Source organism: Tupaia chinensis, unplaced genomic scaffold (assembly GCF_000334495.1).
Source record: "Tupaia chinensis unplaced genomic scaffold, TupChi_1.0 Scaffold000061_1, whole genome shotgun sequence".
Classification (NCBI taxonomy): domain Eukaryota; kingdom Metazoa; phylum Chordata; class Mammalia; order Scandentia; family Tupaiidae; genus Tupaia; species Tupaia belangeri.
In genome coordinates, this window is record NW_006159519.1 from 1,119,840 (window position 1) to 1,147,089 (window position 27,250).

The following is a 27,250-nucleotide window of genomic DNA, read 5'->3' on the forward strand; positions in this document are numbered from 1 at the left end:
TTTTATTTTTTTTTTTTTTTTTTTTTTTTTAATTAATTTCTCTCACAAGTGAGTCAGAGACAGAGAAGCATCTCTGACAAGGGCTCATCACGCTGTACTCTCCTGTGGGCAAGTTCGCACGTGTGTCTGTTTATGCCTGGATCAACCCGAGAGTCAAACCCCAGACTCCTGCACAGCCTCCAGCCTGGCAGAACGGCCTTGTGCTCCACTGCAACTGGGCCAAAGCACTGTTGTATTAAAGTGAGGAAGTCAGTTCTGAGCCATTTGAAGAAAGCTTCAAACATGCTGAAAACATGGAAATTTAACAGAGTTCAGGTTGAAGGGTCAGCTACAAAGAAGAAGGCACTGACCCTCCGTATCGGAGAGTAAGTTTTCTCCAGAAATACGGTGCACTGTGACTGAGCATCTCCTCACCTGATTTCAGGGGTCACGATCTCTGCGGCCAGACTGTCCGAAGACTCCTGACTTCCCAGAGGCATTAACCCTATAAAAACATAAACACAAATACAAAGTTAAAAGAGAGCATGGTCACCTTCTGGGTCCTCGTAATCTCTATTAAGTTCTGTCTCAATGATTTTTCTCATTCCACGTACCTCATACAAGTATAATATTTTCCTTTTGTTACTTTTGCTTACTTTATTTAATATACTGTTTTAAAGCTTCATCAGTGTTGCAACTAGAATTCCATTCCTTTTTATGGCTGAATAATATTCCATTCTCTCTATATATGCCACATTTATTTATCCATTCCATTTACAGTGGGTTGTTTCCACATTTTTTTTGCTACAGGGTGTGTGTACTTGCCAGAGAGAGAGAGACAGACAGAGACAGAAAGCAAGAAATCACCCCCGGGGGGATGGCCACACTGCAATCCCTTCTCCTCCATTCTCCTCCCAGGATCTTGGGCACACACACACACACGTGCCTGATGTGAGTTTAAGCCACCGGGTCCAGGACTCAAACTACGGTCGACTACATGGTAGTCCAGTGACATAGTCATTACGCTAACTCCTAGTCCTCACTGTGGTTTTGACTTGCATTTTCCTAACGACCAAAGACACTGAGCACTGTCTCATGTCCTTATTGGCTATCTGCATATTTTCTTTAGAGAAATGTCCATTAAGTGCATTGCTCATATGTGAATTGGGTTGTTCTTTGTTGTTGTCAGAATTCTTTACACATTCTGGATATTAATAGCTTATCAGATTTACAAATATTTTCTCCCATTTTAAGGACTGCCTTTATTCTGTTAATAGCATCCTATATGTATAAAATTTTTAACTGTGAAGAAGTCCAAATTTATCGACTTTTTCTCTTGTTGCTTTTGCTTTTGGTATCAATTCCAGAAATCATTGCCAAATCGAAAGTCATGAAGATCTTTCTCTCTATTTTCTCCCAGAAGTTTTAGTCCTTGCTTTTATGTTTAGGTCTTGGATGCACTTTGAGTTAATTTTTGTATAAAGTGTAATAAAATAGTCCAACTTCATTCTTTTGCATGAGGATATACAAAAGATGTACTCTCTTTCTTCCTTTCCTTTGTTTTTATCTAATTGTTATGGCTATAACTTCTAGTACTAAGTGAAACTAAGGGAGAGAAAGTGGGGATCTTCCTCTTCAGAGTCTTAAAATACGTTCAGTTTTTTAACACTGAGTATGTCAGCTGTGGATTTTTTGTATATGATCTTTACCATGTTAAGAAAAATCTCTTCCTGTTTTATTAAGTTTTAAAAATCATGAAGGAGGGGGTATTCAGGAGGTTGCATTGTGGTTAAGGCACTAGACTCCCACATGGCCTACCACGGTTCAAGTCCTGGGCTTAGAGGCTTGAAAATCACTCTGGGCACATGTGTATACATGCCCAAAATACAGAGAAGAAAATGGAGAAGGGATTGTGACATGGCCATTCCTCTTGAGGAGTGATTTCTCACTTTCCCTCTCTGTCTCTCTTGGTGAGTGCACATGCAAAAACCTAAAAAGAAAAAAAGGAAATAAAAACAAACAAGAAAAGTTATGAATGGGTACTGGACTTACTCAAGTGCATTTTCTGCATTGGTTGAGATGGGTATGTGTTTTTTCCTTTCATTCTATTTTTCCTTTCATTCCATCTCTATGTCTATCCTTAGGCAAGTCCCACATTGCCTTGATTGAAGAAGTTTTATAGTAAATTTTCAAATCAAGATGTACAAACTTTTTCAATTTTGGGGGGTTATTCTAGCTTCTTAAGATTTTGATATAAATTTTAAGATCAGCTTGTCAGTCTCTTCAAAAGTCTGTTGAGATTTTGATCGCTACTGCTTCGAATCTTTACCTGAATGTGAGGAGAGCTGCAACTTTAACTACACTGACTCTCCAACACTTGAATATGGAATCTCTCCCCATTTATTTAGGTCTCAGAGGTGTATTTCAGTCTTCAGTATGTAAGTCTTACATTTCTTTGGTAAACTTTTCCCTATGCACTAAAGGAAAGGAAGAACTGGCAACCCCACAGGGTCCATCTCCAGCCCCACCCAGGCAGATCACAGGTGAGCAAGCGCCGGTACATACAGGGAAACCTTGGGACTCCCTAGTCAGGGCTTTTCCGGGGCTTCAGCCACGTGAAGCACTGCATTATCACCGTGCCACCAGCTGGCCCCTCTCCTCTTCCCTTCTATGGGGTCAACTCTTTGTTAATTGCACATGTGAGAGAGAACATTCTTTTCTATGCCTGACTTATTTCACAGAACTGAGGGCCCTCTAGACCATCAAAAAATTTTCAGAATAAAACTTTTCATTTTTAAAAAAATGTTATTTAACTTTATTTGTCATTATCATTTTCAATTTGACCAGAAAGAGAGAGAAGAGGCAAAGTGAGAAAGCAAGCTGCCTGGTTCAGGACTCAGTCTGTGGTTGGCCATGTGGGAGTCCAGCGCCTTTAACCACCAGGCCACCTGCCAGCCCCAAACTTCCCATGTTAACACAGATGATTTAACAAATATTTACACTTCTGACCAATGTTTCAAAAATCCAGTCATACGACTGTCGCCTATTGGTCATCAATCTGTTAATACTTCAGATTTTTTATCACCTTTATTGCCTCTCCACCAAGCTTTCATTTTACTCTATTGGTATAGTTATCTTGAAGTGAACCTAATATTTTTTATTAATACCATTGGAAATCGATCATCTCATTTGGGCACAAAAATATTTTCACCTGGAGTTGTAAGCTGCCCTTCTTGAGCCTGTACACAACGAAGCTCTTCAATGGTTTCCTTCAGAGAATCCCTTTCTGTTCTTAACCTCTGAAGAGAGATATAAATACGAAAGGTTAGCTTCAAGTTTTATGAATTTTTTCATCAATGGTCTTCGCCTTACCCAATAAAATGATAAACAATAATGAGCATAGATACATTCACTATTTTAGGGTTTGGGTTTTTTTTTTTTTTTTCTAACCTGCCAGAGGGCACATGCGCTCACCAGAGGCAAAGAAAGAGATGAAGACAGAGAGAGAGGGAAAGTGAGAAAGCATTCCCCCATAAGGCATGATCATGCCACAGTCCCTTCTCCATTTCTCCTCCCTTTCAGGATTTTGAGAATGCAAGCACATGTGCCTGGTGTGTTTCTCAAACTGCCAGGTCTAGGACTCAGACTATGCAGTCAGTCAAATGGATCCAGCCACCTTAACCACAACATAGGCTAGCCTGATATCTTCATTATTTTGATCTTTTTCTTTTCACTTAGAATATGGGGCACGTATATATACCTGTGCCCAGTGTGATTTTTAAGCCACCAGAGCCCCACATTTGTATCACGGTTGGCCATGTGGGATCTGGCTCCTTAAAATGCTATGCTATGGGGCCAGCCCACCTCTTGATCTTTTCTGTAAAGGTTGTAGAGGGAGTAATAAATTAATGTTTTTCCATTTAACAATACTGAATATCTACTATGTACAAAGCACTACGCTACTTACAATAAAATATATTAATCAAAACTGTCAGGCCAGTCCCATGGCCTAGTGATTAAGTGGGAGCCCTATCTCACATGACCAACCACACAGTTCAAATCCTGGCTCCAGTGCCTTGAAAAACACTCCAGGCATGTGTGTATGTGAACCCAAAATCCCAACAGGATGCCCCATTGTGGGGGAAGGGAAAGGTGATTTCTCCTTCTATATCTCCTTCTGGTGAATACACACATCCTCTGGCAAATGAAAAACAAAACAAAACAAAACAAAACAAAATAAAACAAAAATAAAAACCAAAAAACCTGAAAGCTGCCTAAACTATCCTTAACAATAAGTAATTTCTTAATATCCATTTCATCAAATATAAGACCAATAAACAAAGTCTATAAATATGCATGACAAAGTAAAAATCTTTTTAAAAGGTTCAAAATATGCAGGAAAAAAGGAGTCTCTTCTATATTAATCACAAAGATAACAGAAAAGCTTCACAAACTTATTAAAAATCATGAGTAGAGCAATATGAGAGAGGCAATATTGGTAGAAGAGACAAATACATACAAAGAAATGAAAATGGAAGTAAAAATATTTTTTTTATCTTCTATGTTAGACCTATTTCTGAAACACAAATGGAAATCTATTTCTATTTATTTAAAAGTAAATAGAAATGCTAGTTTTTTAAATTCACAAGTAGAAGGAATTAATACAGTGAATAATACGTCTTAACCTTAGTGGTGTTCAAAATCAAATGCCTAATACATATACTCACATCCTTTTCTTTTTGAAGACTGTCAACTTTTTCTTTTAGCCGCTTATATTCAAAATCTAATTTATCTGCTTTCTTTGATTCTTCAGATAATCTATTTTGCAGTTCTACTACCTGATATAGAAAGATACCATTAATTTTTAAAATCTGAATAGAAATTATCAGTATTTTCTTCTACAGGTCTAAGAAAACCCCTTCTCCACCGATATGTGAATAACTGTATATGATCCAATAGTTAAACACAATGGGACAAACTGGGAATAAAAAAGCTGCCCAGATACCATTTGGGAACCTAGAACCACTCAGAGTAACTGTTCAAAATTACAAAACAATCTGTAGAACATTCATTTCCAGCAATATCGGTAACTGGGTAGTCTGAGACTCTTTTTGTATGAAATAAAAGAAATGCAGGAGCTGGTAGGGGAGGCTCTGACTGTACCAGCAAAGCTTACAGAAAAGTCAGGGAATCCTCAGGGGCTACCCCGGAAGTGGGAAGTTCGTGCAGAAGTTATAGGCGTCATGAGGTGCCAAGTGCCAAAACCAGGAACCTGGAGCTATGGGTTCAACAGGGAACACGTGGGTATTAAACCACCTTGGCCTTTAAAAAGTGGCAATTCAGTGAAGAGATGGGTTAAATCCACAAGCTGGCAAAGTAAACTGAGCTCGCTGGATTTTAAAAAGTTTAATGTGGCCATTTGTAAACATGGCCTACAAGCCTAACCATACAAAAGTCTTCAAAAAGTTCATGGAAAATGGAATTAGAGTATGAGTTTATTATTTTGCTGCAAAAACATTCTTCTTTTTTGGGGTGGGGGATGGGGAGAGATTTTTGCTATAGGGCGCGTGTGTTCGCCAGACAGACAGAGAGAGACAGAGAGATAGAAAGCGAGAAATCACCCCCCAGAGGGGATGGCCACGCTGCAATCTCTTCTCCTCCATTCTCCTCTCAGGATCTTGGGCACACATGCACACGCACCCAGCATGAGTTTAAGCCACTGGGTTCGGGACTTGAACTGTGGTCGACTACATGGAAGTCCAGTGACATAGCCATTACGCTAACTGCTGATCCCGCTGCAAAAATACTCTGAAATTGGGGCGGGTAGGTGGCATAGTGGTTAATGCAGCTGGACTTTCACATGGTTGACCATGGTTCAAGTCCTGGACCCGACAGCTTGCTTTCTCATTTTCCTACTCTATTTCTGTCTTTCTCTGGTTAACTTCAAAAAACAAAAAATAAGGGGCCGGCAAGTGGCATAGTGGTTAAGGTGCTGGACTCCCACATGGCCAACCATGGTTCAGGTCCCAGATCTGGTGGCTTGTTTTCTCACTTTCCCTTTCTCTCTCTCTCTCTGTCTCTTTCTGGTTAAAATAATAATAATGATAAAATAAAATTAAATAATTCTTAAAAAATACAAAATATAAAATAAACAATGACAATAAATCTTAAAAAAAAATCTGAAATCCATGCATAATTTCTGCATAATACCCATTTTCCATGAACTTTGACTCCATGTACATGGATGTGTGTTTGAATTTTCATTACTTGCTTTGTCTGGGAAAACCTAAGCCAAGCACTCAAAGTAATTCTGGTTGGTAATACTAAGAAAAGTAGATAAGCAAACAGACATATTATTAGGAGAAACACAACCTCAACCAGGACCCTTAGTAGTCTCAAGAGTAAAATCCAAAATTAAGAAGCCATAAAGAAATAAGCCGCATGAACAAGAATCAGGGAAAACATTAATAGCAATAACCACAACCAAACAGAATAAGATCTCCAAGGACATCAGATTGGAATTATCAGATAACGATATATATATATATATGTATGTGTGTGTGTGTGTGTGTGTGTGTGTGTGTACACTAGGCTTGATACTTAAACAATAGAGAGGAAATCTAAATTAGAAAAAGGAACTAGAGACATTAAAAAATGATGAGGAAGCTTTGAGAGAGCACACACAAAAGAGAACTTGTAGAGGGAAAAACATCATTAAAAAAAAAAAAAAATACATTGAGCACCAGATCTGAAACAGAGAGACTTAATGTATTATGCAGTTTCATTACAATATTTCTAGGTGTAGATTTTTTTTTTTCAATTTTGCCAGAGGGTGTGTGTACTCACTGAAGAGAGATAGAGACATAGAGACAGAGAGGAAGAGAGGTAGAAAGCATCCCCATGAGGAACAGTCACGCTGCAACCCCTTCTCCTTCATCTCTCCCTCTCTTTGGGACTTCAGGCATGCATGCACTCATGCCTGGCGTGTTTCTCAAGCCCTGGGTCCAGGACTCTGTGTGGTTGGTTGGCCATGTGGAATCCAGCAGCCTAAACCATGCCACGGGCTGGCCCCAGTATACATTTCTTTTTAATTCTGATATCCTTCAGCAGTCCTAAAAAAATGTTTGCCATCCTTCACTTCAAATGTCTTCCTCTAATCCTTTCTATTTCCTCCTCTGGAACTCTAATTAGCTCATTCCTCATTTTATATTTCATACATATCATTTATAGCTTCTTAAAGATATATTTATTCTGGGTAACTTCTCAGTTCATACTCAAGTATATTAGTTATTTCAGCTTCATTGTATGCTTGAGAAATTTCGTGATAAAGCATTGGAAAAAAGTGTACCCATTAAAAACACCTGCCAGCCATTCATGGTTTACAGGGCATTTTTTTAAAACTTGAAGCAGCAAAAAATTCTAGTTCTGCACAAATTCTTTTTAGAATGGTAAAAGATTGCTCTCCAATAATACAAGTTTAATACCAAAACCAGATAAAGAAAATTTGAGGTATGAAATTTCAAATAAATTACAGAGGCAAAATATTTGAAATAAAATGAACAAAGCAAACCTAACAGCATGAAAACAAAAAATAAATCCACAGTAACCAAGGTAAGTTTATCTCAAGAATGTAAGGATAGTTTAAGCTTAAACAATTCATTAGTATAATTTACCACATTAAAGGAAAGAAGGAAAAGCACAGGATTCTCTCAATAGATGTAGGAAAAGTAGTCAATTAAATCCAACATACATTAAGATAGACTCTGAACAAATTAGGAATACGATAGAATTTCTTTATCCTAATAAAAGGTAGCTATAGAATCTTTAAGCAATCCTCCTACTATACTGCTTAAATACTTAAAATATTCTGTACATTATCAACTACAAAATAGTCTCCCACTACTACTGTTTCGACTCAAAGTTGTATTAAAGGCCAGACAGGGTATAAAAGAGAAAGAAACAAACTGATTTTATTTATTGACTACATCACTACTGACAAGAGAATCTATAGACATCAAAGTAATAGAAGAATTTGGCAAGGCTGCAGAGTAAGCATACAACAGCAACAAAGCGAAAGTGGTATCTTTACCTGCATTTACCCGAACAACCGCAAGTATAAAGTACATAAGAGTAAATGCAACAAAATATGTGCACGATCTTTAAGAAACTTAACTGAAAGACACTGAATGCCTTAATACATGGAAATACACAGCATTCAGAGACAGGAACACTCTCTGGCATAAAGATGTCAACCCTCCCCAACTAGCAGACAGTTTTAACAAAAATCCAATTGCCAAAGGTTCTGGGCTTAGCAGGAAAGCGAAAGGCCAAGACCGCACAAACAATTTTGGAAAACAAATTAAAAAAAAAGGATGTATTACCAAATATTAAAATTACTAAAAACCTCTAAGAAATAAAACAGTGTACCGGGGTAGGAACAGACAAGTAGATCAACAGAACAGCAGAGAGTGTCCAGGAACAAACCCACATATAATATGAAAACGTAAGATATAGGAGGTAGAAGTGCAACTCAGGTGGAAAATGGACTATTAAATAAACAGTGCTGGCTAACTGGCTATCCAGACAGACAAAACCAGTATCAGCTGGATCCCTCCACCAAAATCAACTCGGGGTAATGAAAGACCTAAAGAGAAACAAACTTTAAATCTTTGTAAAGAAAATAGAGGAGATCAGGTGTTTTTTTTTTTCAGTTTTATGTATTTTCTCAGTATCACATAATAAATTTTTAAAATTTCAAAAAAAACAAAAAACAACTCAGAATTAACTATAGAGATCAATCGACAGCTTCTGGATAAGAATTAAGATTAAAGTGCTTTAAATATACAGTAGGTACATATAAATACCATTTTAAAAAAAGTAAAAAAAAAAAAAAAAGCAAAAAATGGAATATCATGAAAATAAACACTAGTAGATTTTTGATAAGCTCTGGGTTATATAATGGAGAGCTTGCTTGAAACCTTCATTAAGGAATTGTCCCCACGCTCACCTGTCTCTTGTATGTCTCGAGCTGGCTTCGAGCTGCATTGGCCTTTCTCAGCTCCTCCTCTAGACTGACGGTGTTCTGCATGTACATTGTATTCTTCTCTTCTAAGAGCTTAACCTGCCGCCTCAAATCACCAAGGTCTTCTAGTTTCTTTTTGTAAGATTCTACTTGACCTTCTAGTTTAGAAACTTTATCGGAAGAATGCCTAGAACAAGATGAGAAACTAAAAATCAGAAACACATCCATAGTTGTAAAGCTGTTTTAGACAGTGGTAAACCAAGACCGGCTGCCAGGAAACAATACATTCTAATGAACCTGTCAGACCGAAAGTGACTCCAAGGTTAAAAGATATAAACAAAATAACAGTAAAATGTATGATGGTGAATGTTACATAATTTAGAGAAAGCACATGAGAGGGAGTAGCCAGCAGAGTGACACGCAGCACAGAAGAAAACTAAACTGTGAAATGTCCACATGATTTGGCAACTAGTATATTATTAGTGACCGCAGGAACTGTGGTTTCAGTTGAGTACTAGAGGCACACAGGCCAGAGAAAATTTTAGGGAGTTGAGAAGAGAAGGTAACTTTACCTTATGTAATCTAAATTTGGTTCTGAGAGGAAGGAGACAGTCATGATTCCCTCTCTCTTTTTTTGCCAAGGGTGCAAGAATCAACAATGAGAGACAGAAAGAGAGAAGGAAAGGGGATCGGCACCCACTGAAGAAATGGTCATGCCATAATCCCTTCTCTATTTTTCACTTCTTTTGGGATTTTGGGCACCCATACACACATGCCTAAGGTGTTTCTCAAGCCACCCAGTCCCAGATCCGAACCAAGCACTTGGTCACGTGGAATTCAGCTCCTTAACAAGCAGGCCATGGGCTGGCCATTTCTTTCTGCTTTAAAGATAAAGAGACTTAAACGTATGTGTGCATACCAAAGAAGAGGAGTCAAGATATGGAGAAATAATAAGTGATAAAACACAATTTCAGTGTAAGCAAGAAGGGTTGAAATCCAGAGCACTAAGAAGACATTAGCCCTGAACAGGAGGAAGAGTAACAGATCCACATGCTAGAGGCAGAACAGAGGAGACAGGAGGGGATGCAGGGAAGTTCAGAGGGGCAGGTTTGGGTGCAGGACAATGGGGTGCTCCACAATTCAGGCCTCTCCTCTGTGCAGCAGACCAGCCATCTACTGAGACTACTGAGTGGGGGTGGGTGGGTGGCTGGGCACACAGAAAGGCAGGTGAGAAGGTTCTAAAACAAACCAGCAACATGAGAAGGGGTGGGGCTGTCTGATGATGAGCAACAGAACGTGGGCTGGTGACGAAAACATGGGAAGAGCGAGCATCATGAACTTACGTGAGGACAGACTGCAACTCTCTGTGATCCACTCTATTCACTCTCTGCATTCAAAGAGCAAAAGCGGAAAATACAGAGGGCTAGAATGACCCAACAGATGGCAGGAGATTATGAAAGAAGTACAAGGGCAGAAAACCGAGACGGCAGAGAGTAAGGCGCTTTGTGAAGAGATAACTGCAGGGAGGAGGGATACCAGGGAGAAAAATGCAGCCTCGTGGGGTGTGACAACATCTGAGAAAAGGGAAAACCAAGGGACTGGAGGGCTCAGAGCACCAGCAGGAAGAACCAGTAAGAAGAAAAGCTGCAGTGCTACCCCGGTGTGAGGTGACACTCACAGGAACTTCCACCTCACACATACACCTATTTGCCAGATACCCACTGCAGTGTGCACACATAAACACACTCACCTCCTTGTATCAGCCTGAGGGAGGTATGGGTATTACTCCCACCTTACAGATAAGAAAACAGCTACGCAGGTACAAGCAAGGGCAGCCCGGGATCTGAACCCACGTGGTCCAGCTCCTGCACACGCCTGTATGCTCAGAGAGCCTCGAGTCTGCAATACTGAGAGAGCTGCTCGGGGGTGGAGGCCTGGGAATCCACAGCGAGGGGAAGGCTGCTTACCGAAGAACATCTATCTCATCCTTCAGAGACTGAGCCTCATCTGCCAGTGTGGTGAGATCATCGTTCTGCTGCCGAAGTTCAGAGATTTCCTTTTCCAGCTCTTCACAGCGAATTCGATAGTCATCTTTGGCTGCTTCCAGTCTGTACCAAAACAAAATAGACCAAGAAAGCATGATTTACTATCTCATAATTCTCCTTAGAATAGCAAAAGAAAATAAAAACATAAAACACGAGAATAAGCTCTTTAATAACTCTCCTACTTTTGTGGCCAAAAGCTGTTATTTCTAAGTCCTAACTGTCATAAAAATAAATTCCACTTTTCTTTTATTATTTTTCGGAGAGGTTTTTGCTATAGGGCACGTGCGCTCGCCAGAAAGAGAGAGCGAGACAGAAAGTGAGAAATTGCCCCCCCCCCCCGGGGGGGATGGCTATGCCACAATCCCTTCTCCTCCATCCTCCTCTCAGGATCTTAGGCACACATGCACACACGCCTGACATCAGTTTAAACCACCGGGTCCGGAACTCGAACCGTGGTCGACTACATGGGAGTCCAGCGACAGCCATTATGCTAACTGCTAGTCCCAATAAATTCCACTTTTCTAAGGCCTGGGAAAGGTGACAGAGAGCTAACTATCATTTCATTATCAGGAAGCTAGACATCAAGTAGTGATTTTCCAAAATACTGCAGGTATGGTTTATTTAAGATTTTTATTATGAAATTAACACATATTCCTTATTCATGATTTGTAAAATACAGAAAACCAAAGAAAATAAAAAGCCTTTCATTAATCTAGACAACTTCCACCAACATTTTGGAATCTATCCTCCATTCTGACTGCTACTCATATTTCCTCCCCAGTAGTAATAATTCTGTTCGCACTTCTTTTTTTTTTAAAAGCAGGGTAAGAAAAGCTTTGTTCAGGACCATCATGACAAGTTGAGGGTCCACTGCAATGTGGGTTTTGCAGTGAGAGTGCGAGATTAGGTTCAACGACCAATACAACGTGGCCAGCGGAAGTGACTGCCCAGGAGCAGCACAGGGGCCAGCAGACGGTAACTGGCTGGAAACCGGATAAAGGGAACTAACGGGATTCTTGCGGAATGCAGGCTGGCTGAGCAGACCATGCTCTGCAGGTGCAGGGTGAAATTCACTGTTCCTCATCAGCCAAGTCTGTTGACTTCACACACACTCTTCCTTTGATTTATTGATACAACACTCTTTGTCTCTCATGTCACAAACATTCTATAGTTAATTATTTAAGTCTTGATTTTATATATATAAATAACAGAAAGTCTTTTCTTATGTAGTTGATCTTTTTTTTTTATATATATATATATTTTTTTTTTGGAGAGATTTTCACTGTAGGGCGCGTGCGCTCGCCAGACAGACAGAGAGAGAGACATACAGACAGAAAGCGAGAAATCACCCCCCAGGGGGGATGGTCACGCGGCAATCCCTTCTCCTCCATTCTCCTGTCGGGATCTTGGGCACGCACGCACACGCGCCTGGCGTGAGTTTTTTAAGCCACCAGGTCCGGGACACTAACCGCAGTCGACTACGTGGGAGTCCAGCAACATAGCCATTACGCTAACTGCTGGTTCCCCGTAGTTGATCTTTTTTTTAAAAGAATTATTTATTTTAACTTTATTTATTTAGTTTTTAATTTGACCAGAGAGGGACAGAGTGAGAGAAAAGAAAATTGAGAAAGCAAGCCACTAGGTCCAGGACTTGAACTGTAGTTGGCCATGTGGGAGTCCAGCGTCCTTAACAACCACGCCACCTGCCAGCCCCTAACTGATCAATCTTATACTTCAGTGTGTTTTCATTTATGCTTAAGAAGCTTTTTTACTTTAAAATTTACATTTTTGTTAGTACTTCTAATCATTTCATTTTTTAACATCAACGTTTAATTTTGCTAGAATTCATTTTGGTATATGATGAAATGTAGGAAAGTAATTTTTCCTGCCAAAATATCTAACCTAAATCTTTTTTCTTTTAATTTGCCAGAGGGCTCATGTGCTCAGAGAGAAAGGGAAAGTGAGAGGAATGGTCACACTGCAATCCCCTCTTCATTTTCCCCTCCTGTCAGAGTTTTCAATATATTAGACTGAATAATTTGTTACTGTTTTATTTAGGACCATTTAAAGAATATGCATAGGGGTTGGTATGGTAGCCTAGTGGTTAAGGCACCTGGAACTCACATGGCTGATCACAGGTCACATTCCAGCTCCAGCAACTTGAGAAACACTCTGGGAGTGCAGGCTGAGTGCCCCCAGATCACGACAGGATGGAGAAATGGAGTAAAAGGGACTGCAATGTGACCGCGTCCCACTGGGTGCACTGACTCCTTTCTGGTAAACGCATGTGCCCTCTAGCAATTTTAAAAAAGAATATTTATAAATGCGATACTGATACTTTTTAAGAAATTATTTTTGTTGCCTTTGGTATATAAAGAAGGGGAATGTGGGAGTAAATGTGTATACTCTTAAAATGACTGCAGACCCCCCAAAACCTTGTATGTAGGTTTTATCTATCGATATTTATTTAGAAATGAAGACAAAGGGGCCAGTAGGTGTGGTGAAGGCAGCTGGATCCCACACTAAGGACCGTGTGGTCCGAGTCCCCACCTGGAGGCATGAGAAAAGACACTGGCATGTGGGTGTGTGCCCCAAATCCCAAAATGAAGGAGAAGTGGAGAATAAGGGATTGCAGTGATCATTCCCCCAGGAGGTGCTTTCTCTTTCTCTCTGGGAGGCACATGTACCCTCTGGCAAAATTCAAAATAACAAAGAAAACGAAGACAAAGTATGTTTAAACAGAGGGCTGGCCTCATGGCCTAGTGGTTAAGGGATACAGAACCCTCATGGCTCACGATGGTTTGAATCTCAGCCCAGGAGGCTTGAAAAACACATCGACAAGATGGAGAAATGGGGGCCACGGGTGGTGTGGGGTTGAGGGGGCTGGTCCCACATAGATGACTGCATGGTTTGAGTCCTGGACCTGGCATCTTGAGAACCACACTGGGATACGTGTGCATGTGTGCCCAAAACCCCACGAGGAGAACAGAGAAGAGACTGTGGCACAGTCTTCCCACCTGAGGGGGATGCTTTCTCACTCCCCCACCCTCTAGCAAGCAAATATATATATTTTTTAAATGAAGAAATGGAGAAGGGACAACATCCCCTGGGAGGGGTGCTTCTGCCCCCCACCCCACCCCCATCAGTCTCTGGCAAGTTCTCGTGCCCTCTGACAATTAAAACATAGATAACATTTTTACATAGAAAAATATGTCATGACTTCTTTGACAACCTAATAGATTTACTTTCTAAAACAAAAGAGTGCTAAGAGTGGCACTGTTGTACACTTTCGCAATTCTACTACCCTGTTTAATGAAGACAGTTGGGTTCTTGTATCTGTTCCTATATTCATCTTTCATGACCTACTGTTTTTGGCTGAAGTGAGGAAAATTCATCCCTGCACGGAAATGTAGTTAGAACTGAGAGGCCTTGAAGACTCTTGAAATGGTCTCGGAAAACCTCCAGAACCCTAGGACACTACTGAACTGCTCATGTAAACCACAGAGAACTGATCTTTTCTAACGTTTCTGAGACCAAGAAAGCTTTTTATTTTTTCCTACTAAGGCAAAACTAAAAAATAAATTCAGAAATATTTCATTGAGAAATAATGAAGGCTAGCAGCTGGGTGAGCTGGCGGAGTCAAACTCTCACTGATGTTTAATTTCCATTGCTGTCTGATCACTGGGGACCCAGGGCTAGGTAAGAGCCAGGATCGCACCGAGTAGGCCATAACGCAGTCCTTCCACCGTACTGCCAGCCCTCCAGTTTCATAGCTCTGTTTGTCTTTCAGAACACAAACTTCCCTGTTCTTCTTTCCCATTCCCCACTGGGTTGCTGGAAGGCCCTTCTTCCTTCCCGTTGGCCTTTGCTCTCCTAAAGGATGCGTTTGGAAGACTGTGCTTTTGAAGCATGCCTATCCTTTTAAGTCAGCTTGTCCCTCTAAGAAGTCTATCTCTGGAAATTGTGCACCTCACTTCTGTACTATAGCTCCTTACCCCGTGAGCCTGGAAAGGGCATCAGCCTCTAAATTCCGGCTCTCCGTGTCTGGCCCTTTAAAAAGCTGCAGCACTCTGCGCCTGTGCCCTGCAGTGTGTGGTCTACTCTGCCCAGTCACCCTCTCCCAGCGTTTTTTTAAAGTAATTTTAAACTATGGGCAAACTTCATCTCCCCGCTGAAAGCAGTTCACTTCAGGACCTGTCACTAGTATTCTCCCACTGCCTTTTTCTAATTCTTTGCCCAGTCTGCCTTTGCTTACACAAAGCTGGGGGTGGGGGCACAAGGGTGCTGGATGCAAGGCTGATGTCTGGTTTCTTCTTTTCACTCCCAGTTATTTGGCAAACTAAGGCATTTCATCTTCAAATAATATTGAGAGTGTAGCTTCAACAGATTTCTACTTAGAGGGGAAGCTATTTCATGTCGTGGGGGAGGTTTGGGGAGGTTGTTTGTTACACTACCTCCTTGGTCGTGGCTATCCAGAAGCCCTAACATTTCATACCGTCTTAATACCAAACGACGGTTCCCTCACTTTCAAACCCAGGTTTCCATGAGAGCTCTTATACCTGAATGTTTCTTCTTGGAGCTGTTCTAATTGAGTTTGGAGCTGCAAATGTCTTCTTCCCGCTGGACTGTTAGGGTCTTCGATAGAATCAGATTGATTAAGTCTCTCCATTAATACCTGATTCTCTGCCAACAAGCTGCTTTTCTCTTCTTGCAGTGCTGCAACCTGTTGGAATACAGAGACAGCAGTCGTTTCCTCTTTATTAGTCTGAGAATACATTGCTAGACAGAAAATACCTGCGACTGAGTGATTTGTAAGGGATAGAGGTTTATTTGGCTCCTGAATTTTGGTGGCTGGAACAGTCCCATGACTACATCACAAGGCTGACAGAAGCAGAGAAAGGAGAAGGAGAGAGACTTTCCCGCTTCCCTTTGTCCCTCCCATGCTGCCAGCCAACTGGGTGGTGTACACCACACTGAGGTTGGGTCTTCCTCAGTCCACTATTAGTCACCAAGGAATGCAAATGAAAACCAATATGTTCTATCATCACACCCACACTAGAACGGATACAATAAAAAAGACTAACTGTACTAAGTGTTGGCAAAGGTGAGACCAAATTTTCACACACTTCTGGGGAGAATATAAAATATTTAGAATATTTTGGGAAACAGATTAGCAGTTTTATTTTTTTTTTAAGAGAAATTTGTACTATAGGGTACGTGCACTTCTCAGAGAGACGAGACAGAAAGCAAGAAATTATCTCCCAGGGGAATGGCCACACCACAATCCCTTCTCCATTCTCTTCTTGGGGTCTTGGCCACACACACACACTGATTTGAGTTTTAAGCCGCCGGATCTGGAACTTGAACTACGTTGACTTAGGTGGGAGTCCAGCGACATAACAAGTATGTCATCTGTTGGTCCCAAGCAGCTTCTTAAAAAAATTAAACTTGAAGGGACCAGATCACATAACGGTATGTCAATGGACTCCCACATAGTCAACTGCAGTTCAAGTCCTGGACCTGGAGGCTTGAAACTCATGCCAGGCACGTTTGTGTATGTCCAAAATCCTGTGAGGAGAATGAAGAAAAAGCGACTGTGGTGTGGCCATCGCCCTGGGGTGATGATGTCTCACTTTCTTTCTCTCTGTCTCTGGTGAGTGCACACACCCTATAGCAAAAATATCTCTCTGAAAAAAAAAGAAGTTAAACTTGGGTGCCAGTAGGTGGTATAGTGGTTAGGGGTTGGATTCCCACATGGTCAACCATAGTCTGGGTCCCAGACCTAGCGGTCTGCTTTTTCACTTTCTCCCTCTCTCTCTTTCTCTCTCTGGTGAGTGCGTATGCAAACTTTCTATAGGAAATTTTAAAAATAATTATAATATAATAAAATTATTCTTTTTTTTTTTTTGGAGAGGTTTTTGCTATAGGGTGCGTGCACTCACCAGAAAGAGACAGAGAGACAGAAAGCGAGAAATCACCCCCCGGGGGGATGGCCACACTGCAATCCTTTCTCCTCCATTCTCTTCTCAGGATCTTGGGCACACACACACACACACACGCCCGGCGTGAGTTTTAAGCCACCGGGTCCAGGATGTGAACCACGGTCGACTATGTGGGAGTCCAGCGACATAGCCGTCACGCTAACTGCTGGTCCCAAAGAATTATTTATTTAACTTTATTTATTTATTCATTTATTTTTAATTTGACCAGAGAGAGAAAGAGAGAGAGAGTGAGAAGGTAAGAATGTAAGCCACCAGGTCCAGGACTCGAACAGTAGTTGTTCGTGTGGGAGATTCCAGTGCCTTAACCACCATGCCATCTGGTGGTTCAAAATTAAGTAATTCTTAATTTAAAAAATTAATATTGCAATTACTATATAATAGACTGAGCTAGTTCATTCCTAGGTATTTGCTCAAGAGAACTGAAACCTTATGTCCACAAAAAGACTTCTAAGAAATGTATTTTAGGGACCAGTAGTTTTCCCTCTTTCTCTGACAAACACATGCACCTTTGGCAACTTTTTTTTTAAAAGAGAGATTTTTCCTATAGAGCGTAAGTACTCACCAGAGAAACAGAGACAGAGAGACAGAAAGGGATGGGACCAGCAGTTGGCGTAATGACTATGTCGCTGGACTCCCATGTAGTCAACTGTGGGTCAAGTTCCAGACCTAGTGGCTTAAACTCACACCGGGCACATGTGCGTGTGTGCCCAAGATCCTGAGAGGAGAAGGGAGGAGAAGGGACTGCGGCGTGGCCGTCCCCCCTGGGGGTGATTTCTCGCTTTCTGTCTCTCTGTCTCTCTCCGTCTTTCTGGAGAGTGCACGTACCCTACAGGAAAAAAAACCTCTCCAAAAAAAAAAAAACAATAACAAAAACAAAAAACCCAGCTTCTTGAGGGGCCAGCAGGTAGCATAGTGGTTAAAGGTGCTGGACTTTCTCATGGTCAACCATGGTTCAAGTCCCAGACCTGTTTGCTTGCTTGCTCACTTTCCCTTTCTCTCTCTCTGTCTCTCTCTCTCTGATCAAATTAAAAAACAGTAATAGCAAATGAAAATAAATAAATAAATCTTTAACCTCCACCCCCAAAAAAAAGAAAAAAAAGAAAAGCAGCTTCTTATCCTTATTTTACAGATACAGTATCTTCACTGAGGCAGTATTAAATAGATTAAACAGGAAAACATCTCCCCTACTTTTCAAAATTTTTCTTCTTCCTCAAGGTTAAGTTTTCATTTATCCTGATTCTTTCCTCTTTGGTAATGCAGGTTCTCCTTACATTTAGGAATTAGGACTGTAACTGCTTATATTTATCATTAGCAACGGTCACTGAAAGCTCTACGTGTATGGGTTTTCATGTCAAGGCTTATCCACAAGAAGCTGGCCTCTACTAAATTAGGCCAGAATAAAAAGGACGTTACTCTGCAACTCTAATACTCTCTCAAACCTCTTTACGCTCCCGTTTGTTTAATTTCTTTGCTAAGATCCCTGAAACATGGAGCCTGGCTTAGGTCAGTCTATTTGCAGTGGGTGACACAACAAGGAGGCTAGACTGTGAGGGGACCTCAAAAAGTTCAGGAAAAAAAGGAGTGAAGGTGAGTTTATTTTGGTACAACAACAACTTCTAAATCCGTGTATAGCTTCCCTCACAAAACACATTTTCCACGAACTCTGAAGAAACCGCACATTCTGTATAACCCCGCTAGTTATTCAGCCTCTCTCCAGTTTCCGAGACACCTGAGGTCTCTTGCGTTCTGCTACAGCAGCGGCTGCTCGCAGCGCCCCCTATGGGTATGCCCTTGGTATGGCACTCCTTTGGTCCTTTGAGCTACTGGGACTATTCTGCCTGTCTGGGCTTTCAGAGGTGGAGGAAGACTGGAAGAGAGCTAGAGCTGGCCATCACCAAGCTATCAGATATTCCTGAGTCTCCTGAGCTGGCACTAAAACCGTCATAACTCAAAATCTGCCACTGCAAGGGCATTTCTACTTGGGAAACCGGCAAACACTACGTATGGGGCTTTCTGATGTACCCATGCCACTTGAGCGCCAGTCAACTAGGATATCACAAAGACGTGCATGAGATGTGCCTCCTCTGTCTCTTTTCTTGTGGGTTCATACTATTTTAATTCATTTACTATACATCTAATGAGGTTGCAGGCAAGAAAAAAGGGAAATGAACATCTTTGTTCAGTCTACTATCTTTAACCAGAAACTTGCTTTCCCTTCTTCTTCTCTAGAGTTGCATGATAGCCACGCTGAGCCGTAAGGCAGTTACAGCATGTCCAGCCACACTGGTGTGGTGTGCTTCGAACAGATGGTACAGGGAACAGTGCTCTTACCTGCATATCCAATTCATGGCATCTTTGAGAAATTTCTTCTTTTGCTGACAAAGCTTCATTTAGTTCCTCTGTAGTTTTCTTCAACTGGTTAGATGCAGCGGTATAACAAACATTGCAACACAAAGTGGCAACAACTAATAATTACATATGTACAACACAGAATTATAACATTTCCCCTCTTTTCTTTCTTGGGTGGGTGGATTTGCCATGGGGGAAAATCAAGAACCCTTCTTCTGCGAGAATCACAAGAAGGCACTTCTAACTGAATTTCTTTTAATCCTGTCTTGTCTGTCCTTTTCTGTCCTTAGAATTGGCTCTTTCCCCATGTCAAGTTTTGTTTTTGTTTTTGTTTTTTTTTACATTTTTTCTTCAATCTGGACTACTGCTGGTAATACTGATTCTTTAACCATTAAGAAAGGTTACCTTGGTAAAACATGCTAGATGCATAAGGGCTTTAACTATTAGAATACATAGCTAGTACACTGAACACAAGTTTTTAAGTCACATGAAACCATCATGCTAATTTGTATAGCAGTATTTTAATACAAAAACATTATAATTTCACATGATCAAACTTCTGGATAGTATACATACAGAAAAATAACGCATCCAAGATAACTTCAAAACCAAATAACCACAAAGTAAAAGAAAGACATATTACAGCTTAGGCTAAAATTATACCATCTCCAAAGATTTTCTGCAAAACATTAAAAAACCATGGGGAAGAAATAAGAGGAGACAAAAGCTATAGTCATTTGTGTTTATGCTTTGGAAGAGATGTCCCAGAATAGCTTAAACATAGAAGCTAACAGTGCAACTGACAGCATTTTCTTTAAAATCACAAAATCATTTTTCTGTTAAAACCATGAAAATACATTGCAAAATTCCTTTAAAAATATAGTAGTTCCTATAGAGCATTTAATTATCTACTGACAGATGATTCACTGCTTTACAAAGATGAAGGGTAGGGCAGAGGAGACTCCTTCAGTTGTAAGAGGTGAGCTCTCTTCTGCACTATAAATCAATCATAAGGGTAAATGCATGCCTCTCCAGGGTGCATCCACCACGTTACATGTGGCATACGGCTACCACTAGTGGAGAGAGAACAGGGCTGGGAAGTAGGATCTGCAGTAAGTCAGCCTAGTCTAAGGTGGGTTAAACAATACCTTAGTTATAAATACATTTAATTATAAACTTAGACGATAATGTGCAATAGCCATTAGTAAAACGGCTTAAGCTCTTCTATTTTTCAGAAAGCTATACCAATGTACTCCATAAGCAACTTCAATGGGCCCTCTCTCCATATTACTATCTGATGCTTATTTTTTTTACTCTTCACCTGAATAAAAACAAGGCACATGACATACCTGGCGGTCAAGGTCCACATAGGCATCATTTCCAGCAGAGACAGGAGATTCTTTACTCATCAGCTGAAATTAAAAGGTAAATACTTGTAACCATGAGGCAGAAAAGCTATTCCACATTATACGCCCACACAACAAAGAGGAACACTCAGTCACGACAGAAAAACTAAAATAAAAACACAAATGTAGAAGGAACAGTTTCCTATACATTCAAGCTTTTGAGTTTGGAACTTTTTTTTCACTCCAGCCTAATGCCTTCATTTGAAGTTAGTGGGCTAAGTTCTGGTGCTCACTTTCACCATAAGCCCAGTCATAAGAATCTAATTACTCAAAGTTACTAAGCTAAAAATGTGGCTAAATCTTTAAAAAGTGGCTTTTCAGTAAAAGCAGCAACACTAAGTACCTATTTATTTCTAAAGAATAAACATGGGCAGCATCAGTATTAGCCCAAACTGGCTAATGTTTATTGTCCCTGCGTGCGTGCGCGTGCACACACACACACGTGCACACGCGCACACACACACACACACACACGCACACGCACACACACACACACACACACTCCGTCTTAGCCTCTTTCACCCTTGTGTTGCAGAGAGAAGATCCAAAGGGCGTGTGAGGGAGTTAGAAGGGAAGCGGACAGAATTCTGATGATGTCAATGTTGAGGGCGGACTCAAGTGATTCCAATTGCTCTCTCTGAAGGACAAAGGGGAGAGGGACCATGAGAAATGGGGGGACATGCTACTGTGAGATCTTGTGATTTCAGCCTTCAAGAAAACTGAAGCATTATGTTTGGCTGTACCGTTTTCTCTGTATGTCTCTAAGTGAGAGCCCAGACCAACGACATCAGCGCCGCCTGGGAACGTGTCAGAAATGCAAATGCTACTGGAATTACTGAGTCAGAAATTCTGAGGGGATCCCCGCACTAGGTGTAGTGATGAGTCCCAGGAGATCTGATGCATGCTGAAGTTTGAAAACCACTGCTCCAGGGAACCAGCAGTTAGCGTAATTAATGGATATGTCACTGGATTCCCATGTAGTCGACTGCAGTTCGTGTCCCGTACCCGGTGGCTTAAAACTCACGCTGGGCGCGTGTGCGTGCATGCCCAAGATCCCGAGAGGAGAATGGAGGAGAAGGGATTGCGGCGTGACCATCCCCCCGGGGGGTGATTTCTCACTTTCTTTCTCTATGTCTCTCTCAGTCTGTCTGGCGAGCGCACATGCCCTATAGCGAAAACCTCTCCAAAATAAATAAATAAATTAAATTAAATTAAAATTAAAATTAAAAAAAGAAAAAAAAAACAAAGAAAACCACTGCTCCGGATAAATGTGATAACAAGAGCCTCAAATCCCTTAGCACAATTAATAGATTAAAAAAAAAAATCCCAGAAGAGTAAAAGTAACTGGCTTTAATTTTTAAAAAGAATTATTTTACTTAATTTTATTTATTATTATTATATTTAAATTTGACCAGAGAAAGAGGCAAAGTGAGAAAGCAAGCCACCAGGTCTGGGATTCGAACTGTAGTTTGGGGGTCCAGCACCTTAATTACCACACCACTGGCCAGCCATGGCTTCCAATTTTTTATGAATAAAAAAAAATTAAGAAAGTGTTTTCTTCCAATTAAAAAAAAATCCATTGTAAAAAAGAAAGATTCAGAAAAAAATATTATATTACCATATAAAAATAATCACTTCTATAATTTTGAAATACTTAAAAATTAGCTAAGGCCAGACCATGTTGTGGTGGTTAAGGCAGCTGGCTCTCACATGACCAGCCTCATGGTTTGAGTCCCGGACCTGGCTGTTTGAGAACGCTGGGTGTGTGCATTCATATACAAACTCCTGGAAGGAGGGAGAGGTGGGAGAGAAGGGAATGTGACATGACCATTCAGCATGGGGTGCTTTCTCTCTCTCTCTCTCTCTGGTGAGTGCACACATCCTCCAGTAAATTTTAAAAAAAAAGAAGAAGAATTTCCTATCTGTGCCAATCACGTAGCAGAGTTCAAGCAGGAAGATAAACCAGCAGATAAACATAGTGTGGTGTGATGAGGGCTGTGACAGGGTACTCTGAGCAAATGCATCTAATTTAGAGGGACGTAGAAGGGGGAGGAGGTACTGGGCTGTTGGAAAAATCATGACACATTTGTGCACAGAACAAAAATACGTCATGACTTTTCTGACCACCCCCGTTATTTTCCTTCAGTCTTTTTCCTTTTCTCATTCTTACATTTTAGTTGCTACCATAACTCATGAACACGACTCAGTAAAAATCTAGGTATCTCACTCTGAAACATCTCCCGCTTTCGTTGCAGATCTCTCATCTCATGTATAGCATATCCGTCCCTCAGCTTCACTGAGGGCCTCGGTCCTCGCCCTCTAAACCCTCCCGTGGTCACAGTCCGTCACCAGTCGCGCTCGTGCCTGCTTCCCTCCCTGTTCTGCTCAGGCTCTGTGATGAACACCGTGGGGTTTGCTGCCTGGTTTACTCTTCCTTCTGCTAACATCGTCTTATTTTGGGGGCTCTCCACCTGCCTACTTTACATTCCCTGACATCGCTTATTGGGTCAATTACCTTCTCTATTTAACCTAGAGTTCAAGGTCTATTACATCAATGATTTTTGTCAATATTCTTCTAAAGAATCATTTTAATTTTGCGTTCTTTCTTTCTTTCATTCATTCATTTATTTATTTTAATTTTACAAGAGAGAAAGTGAGAAAGCAAGTTGCCAGGTCCAGGACCCGAACTGTGGTAGACCATGTGGGAGTTCAGCGCCTTAACCACCATGCCTCCTGCTGGCCCCTATTTTGTCAATATTCTAAACTCTTTTCATATCTCATTCCTTTTTTTCTTTCCTTTTTATTTTTTATTTTAATGGAGCATGTGTACTCAACAGAGGGAGACAGACAGAGAGAGAAACGGAAAACAAGAAATCACTCCCCAAGGGCGATGGCCAAACCACAATCCCTTCTCCACTTTCCTCTCAGGATTTTGGACACCTGCGTGCACACATTCAACTTGTTTTTCCCAAGCTGCTGGGTTGAAACTTGAGCCATGCAGTCAACCATGTGAAATCTGGCCACCTGAACCAGCACATCACCTGGCTGGCCCATATCTCGTTCCTTGTTACTGGCCAATTCTCAATCATAGATTCCCAGTTATCGCTTATTAAATCAATTACCTTCTCTATTAAACCTACATTTCATAGTCTGCTATTCTGATGACTTGTGTTAGTAAGTTCTCAACTCTGCTCAGAGCTTGTTCTTTCTAACTGGCAAACTCTCAACCCAACATCAATCTAATGCACATGCCCTGACTGCTAAGTTCTGAGATAGTGAAAAAAAAAGTTTATAAACTACAATATTGGGAACCAGCAGTTAGCATAATGGCTATGTCGCTGGACTCCCACGTAGTCGACCGCAGTTCATGTCCCAGACCCCGTGGCTTAAAACTCACGCCAGGCGCGTGTGTGTGCGTGCCCAAGATCCCGAGAGGAGAATGGAGGAGAAGGGATTGCGGCGTGACCATCCCCCCTGGGGGGTGATTTCTCGCTTTCTGTCTCTATGTCTCTCTCTGTCTGTCTGGCGAGCGCACGCGCCCTACAGTGAAAATCTCTTAAAAAAAAAAAAAAAACCTACAATATTGGTGTTACTATTAATTAATGGTCTCCAATCTCAGCTGGGCCTCCTAATCTCCCCAACAGGAAGGGTTCCCAACCAGCAGTCTCTTTATTCTCTACAGATTCTTCTAAACCTTCCCTACTTAAACTTCACCAACTCCCCCACATACTTTATTATAAACTCTTGTCTCCAGATAGGAATCCTCCAATTTCCTATACCCTCGCCTATAAAACTGGTAGCAGTCATGCCCACCCTTTCCTTCTGTCCTGTTACCACACAGAGCTATTCTTCCTCCTCACTACGGGCCCAAACCCTCCACCCGGGCTCAGTTCGGTCTCTCCCCTACTTCTGACACCCTCTTCCATTTGTTTCCAGTCCCCTCATAATCTCAACTTCTTTTTCGTTCTTGCTTCTTGTGACTTCTTATTAGCATTTAAATAGTTAAAAGACTACTGTTTACTAGGGTCAGCAGATGGCATGGTGGTTAAGTGCTCGACTCTCGCAGGGCCGGCTGCGTGGCTGGAGTCCAGGACCCAATGGCCTGGTACGTGTGCATGTGTGTGTGCCCAAAATCCCAAGAGGAGAATGAAGGAGAAGGGACTGTGATATGGGCATGCCCCCTGGGGGGTGATTATCATTTTCTCTCTTTCTGTCTCTTTCTGGTGAGCACATGCACCCAATGGCAACAACCCTAAAAAACAAAACAAACAAACAAAAACCCTATCATTTACTTGAATAGACATTCCTCCAAAGACAACAGCATAAAAGTGGCCAACACACACATGAAAAAAGGCTTAACATCATTAGTTAACAGGGAAACATGAGCTGATACTGCTTCGTACCTACTAAGAGAGTTGTTATCAAAAGGATGGACAAGAACAGGGTTGGTGAGGATGGGAAGAAATCAGAACCTTCGCACACTATTGTGGGGATGTTGAATGGTGCAGTTGCTGTAGATAAGTTGACGGTTCCTCAAAAACTTATACATAAATAACCTATGCCCCACCAATTCCATGTGCCTACAGGGTGACCCAACCTGATTCCACAGGGAGGGGACAACAGAAAATTGGCATTTATACCCTCCAAGACCTCACCCATGCATTTTTTGGCTGGCCCAATGCAGGCCCAGCTGCAGTGGCTCACGTGGCAGGGTGTGGCTATGCAAGGCTGGAGTCCCATGGGAAGGCCCATGGCTTGGATCACAGGTGACGTGAACACACAAAGTGTACCTATGACCCTCCTGGATGGCTGACAGGCTGGCGGAGGGTGTGGGCGGGCAGTGTGGTAAGACTCTGTCAAGGGTGTGTATATTTGCACACGTGAGATCATGTCTCTTGCTTATGAAGGAAAGAAATTAACTTTAAAAAATGAAAAATTTTAATTCATAAACTCATTCAATTAATTTGTATCCATTTGCTATAGTATATTATATTTGCTATAAGAAAACTGATATCCTGAAGCCAGCTCATGCCTTGGTGGTTAAGGCACATGGATACCACATGGTTGACAGAGAAGTTCAAGTTCTGAATCCGGGAGTTTGAAAAACTATGCCAGGCATGTGTGTGTGCATGTCCAAAGTCCTGAAAGGAAGGAGAGATGAAGGAGAGGGGATTGGGCATGACCACTCCGCACGGGAGGCGCTTTCTCATTTTCTCTCTCTTTCTCTCTGGCAAATTAAAAAAGAACATTGATATCCTTCCTGAGTTCTGTGAGACGCTAGTGAATGCCAACCTGAGAGGGTGGAGAGAACCTCTGAATCTGTAGCTGGCTGGTCAGACGCGAGGGTGGCCTGGGGACCCGGCACCTGTGGCTATTCCCTGAGCGATGCTGTCTCTGTGGGAACAGTATCCCCAGCCTGTGGAGTTTGGCCCAATTTGGGATAGGTGGTGTCAGAAGTTGTAAAAAGATTTTTTTTTTTTTTGGAGAGGTTTTTGCTATAGGGCATGTGTGGCTCGCCAGAGAGTCAGAGAGACAGAAAGACAGAAAGAGAGAAATCACCCCCTGGGGGGATGGTCACGCCGCAATCTCTTCTCCTCCATTCTCCTCTCGGGATCTTGGGCACGCACGCACACGCTCCCGGCGTGAGTTTTAAGCCCCTGGGTCTGGATGCGAACCGCAGTCGACCACGTGGGAGTCCAGCGACATAGCCATTACGCTAACTGCTGGTCCCAGAAGTTGTAAAAAGATTTTTTTTTAAAAATCACAATTTTATCTTAATTTGCATTTAGCATTCCGAATGTTTGTCTTTTGTATTTTTTCTCTATCAGTTGCATATTCATGACCTATATACAGCTTTTATTTCCCTTTTCAGATTCTTTCACTGTTTTTATGATTAAAAACAGTCTCATATTCTGAAATCAACAGTCTCTATTTTATTTTTAGTTCCATAGTTTTATGTTTTACAATTAAAATAAACATTTGTTTAGAAATTGCTGTGGGTGTGACTGGAGTTGAATACCCATTTTCCGCAAACAGGAAAACAATATTAAATATGAGGTAAATCAATAGTTTAAGAAGGGCTGTTGGGACAACAGGTGGCATGGTGGTTAAGGTTGCTAGACTCCCACATGGCTGACTGCAGTTCGAGTCCTGGACCTGGCAGCTTGCTTTCTCACTTTTCCTCTCTCTCTCTCTCTCTCTGGTCAACTTCAAAAAAATAAAATAATGAAGTTAAATTAAATAATTCTTTAAAAAAAAAAAAGGAGAGATGGGCTGCTATAAGATTTAGAAATTAGTCTACTACTCTTAGTTTAAGAAAGACACTTTTAAAAAATTAGAAATAATTATATTTATTCTTATAAAATAAATAAATGAATGCTTAAGAATTATATTCAAATGAGAAATTTAAACGTGTGCTCTCTTTTCTTTTCTTTCTTTTTTTTTTTT

General features: G+C 41.2%; 1 protein-coding gene across 4 annotated transcripts in view; it reads right to left on the reverse strand.

Annotated features, from left to right (window-relative positions):
* The window catches only part of HOOK3 (hook microtubule tethering protein 3), a 102,081-nt gene that overhangs the window by 34,054 nt on the left and 40,777 nt on the right, over positions 1-27,250 (reverse strand). For 3 of the 4 annotated variants that reach the window (XM_014592749.2, XM_014592754.2, XM_006141641.3), the window contains exons 7-14: positions 20,747-20,809; positions 19,380-19,463; positions 15,606-15,769; positions 10,969-11,109; positions 8,987-9,188; positions 4,707-4,817; positions 3,191-3,278; positions 415-484 (exon numbers count right to left, since the gene is read on the reverse strand). In XM_014592749.2, coding sequence (XP_014448235.1) covers positions 415-484; positions 3,191-3,278; positions 4,707-4,817; positions 8,987-9,188; positions 10,969-11,109; positions 15,606-15,769; positions 19,380-19,463; positions 20,747-20,809 — 923 coding nt within the window. The remainder of the gene's footprint in view (positions 1-414; positions 485-3,190; positions 3,279-4,706; positions 4,818-8,986; positions 9,189-10,968; positions 11,110-15,605; positions 15,770-19,379; positions 19,464-20,746; positions 20,810-27,250) is intronic. The other variant, XM_014592758.2, reaches the window with a different exon arrangement.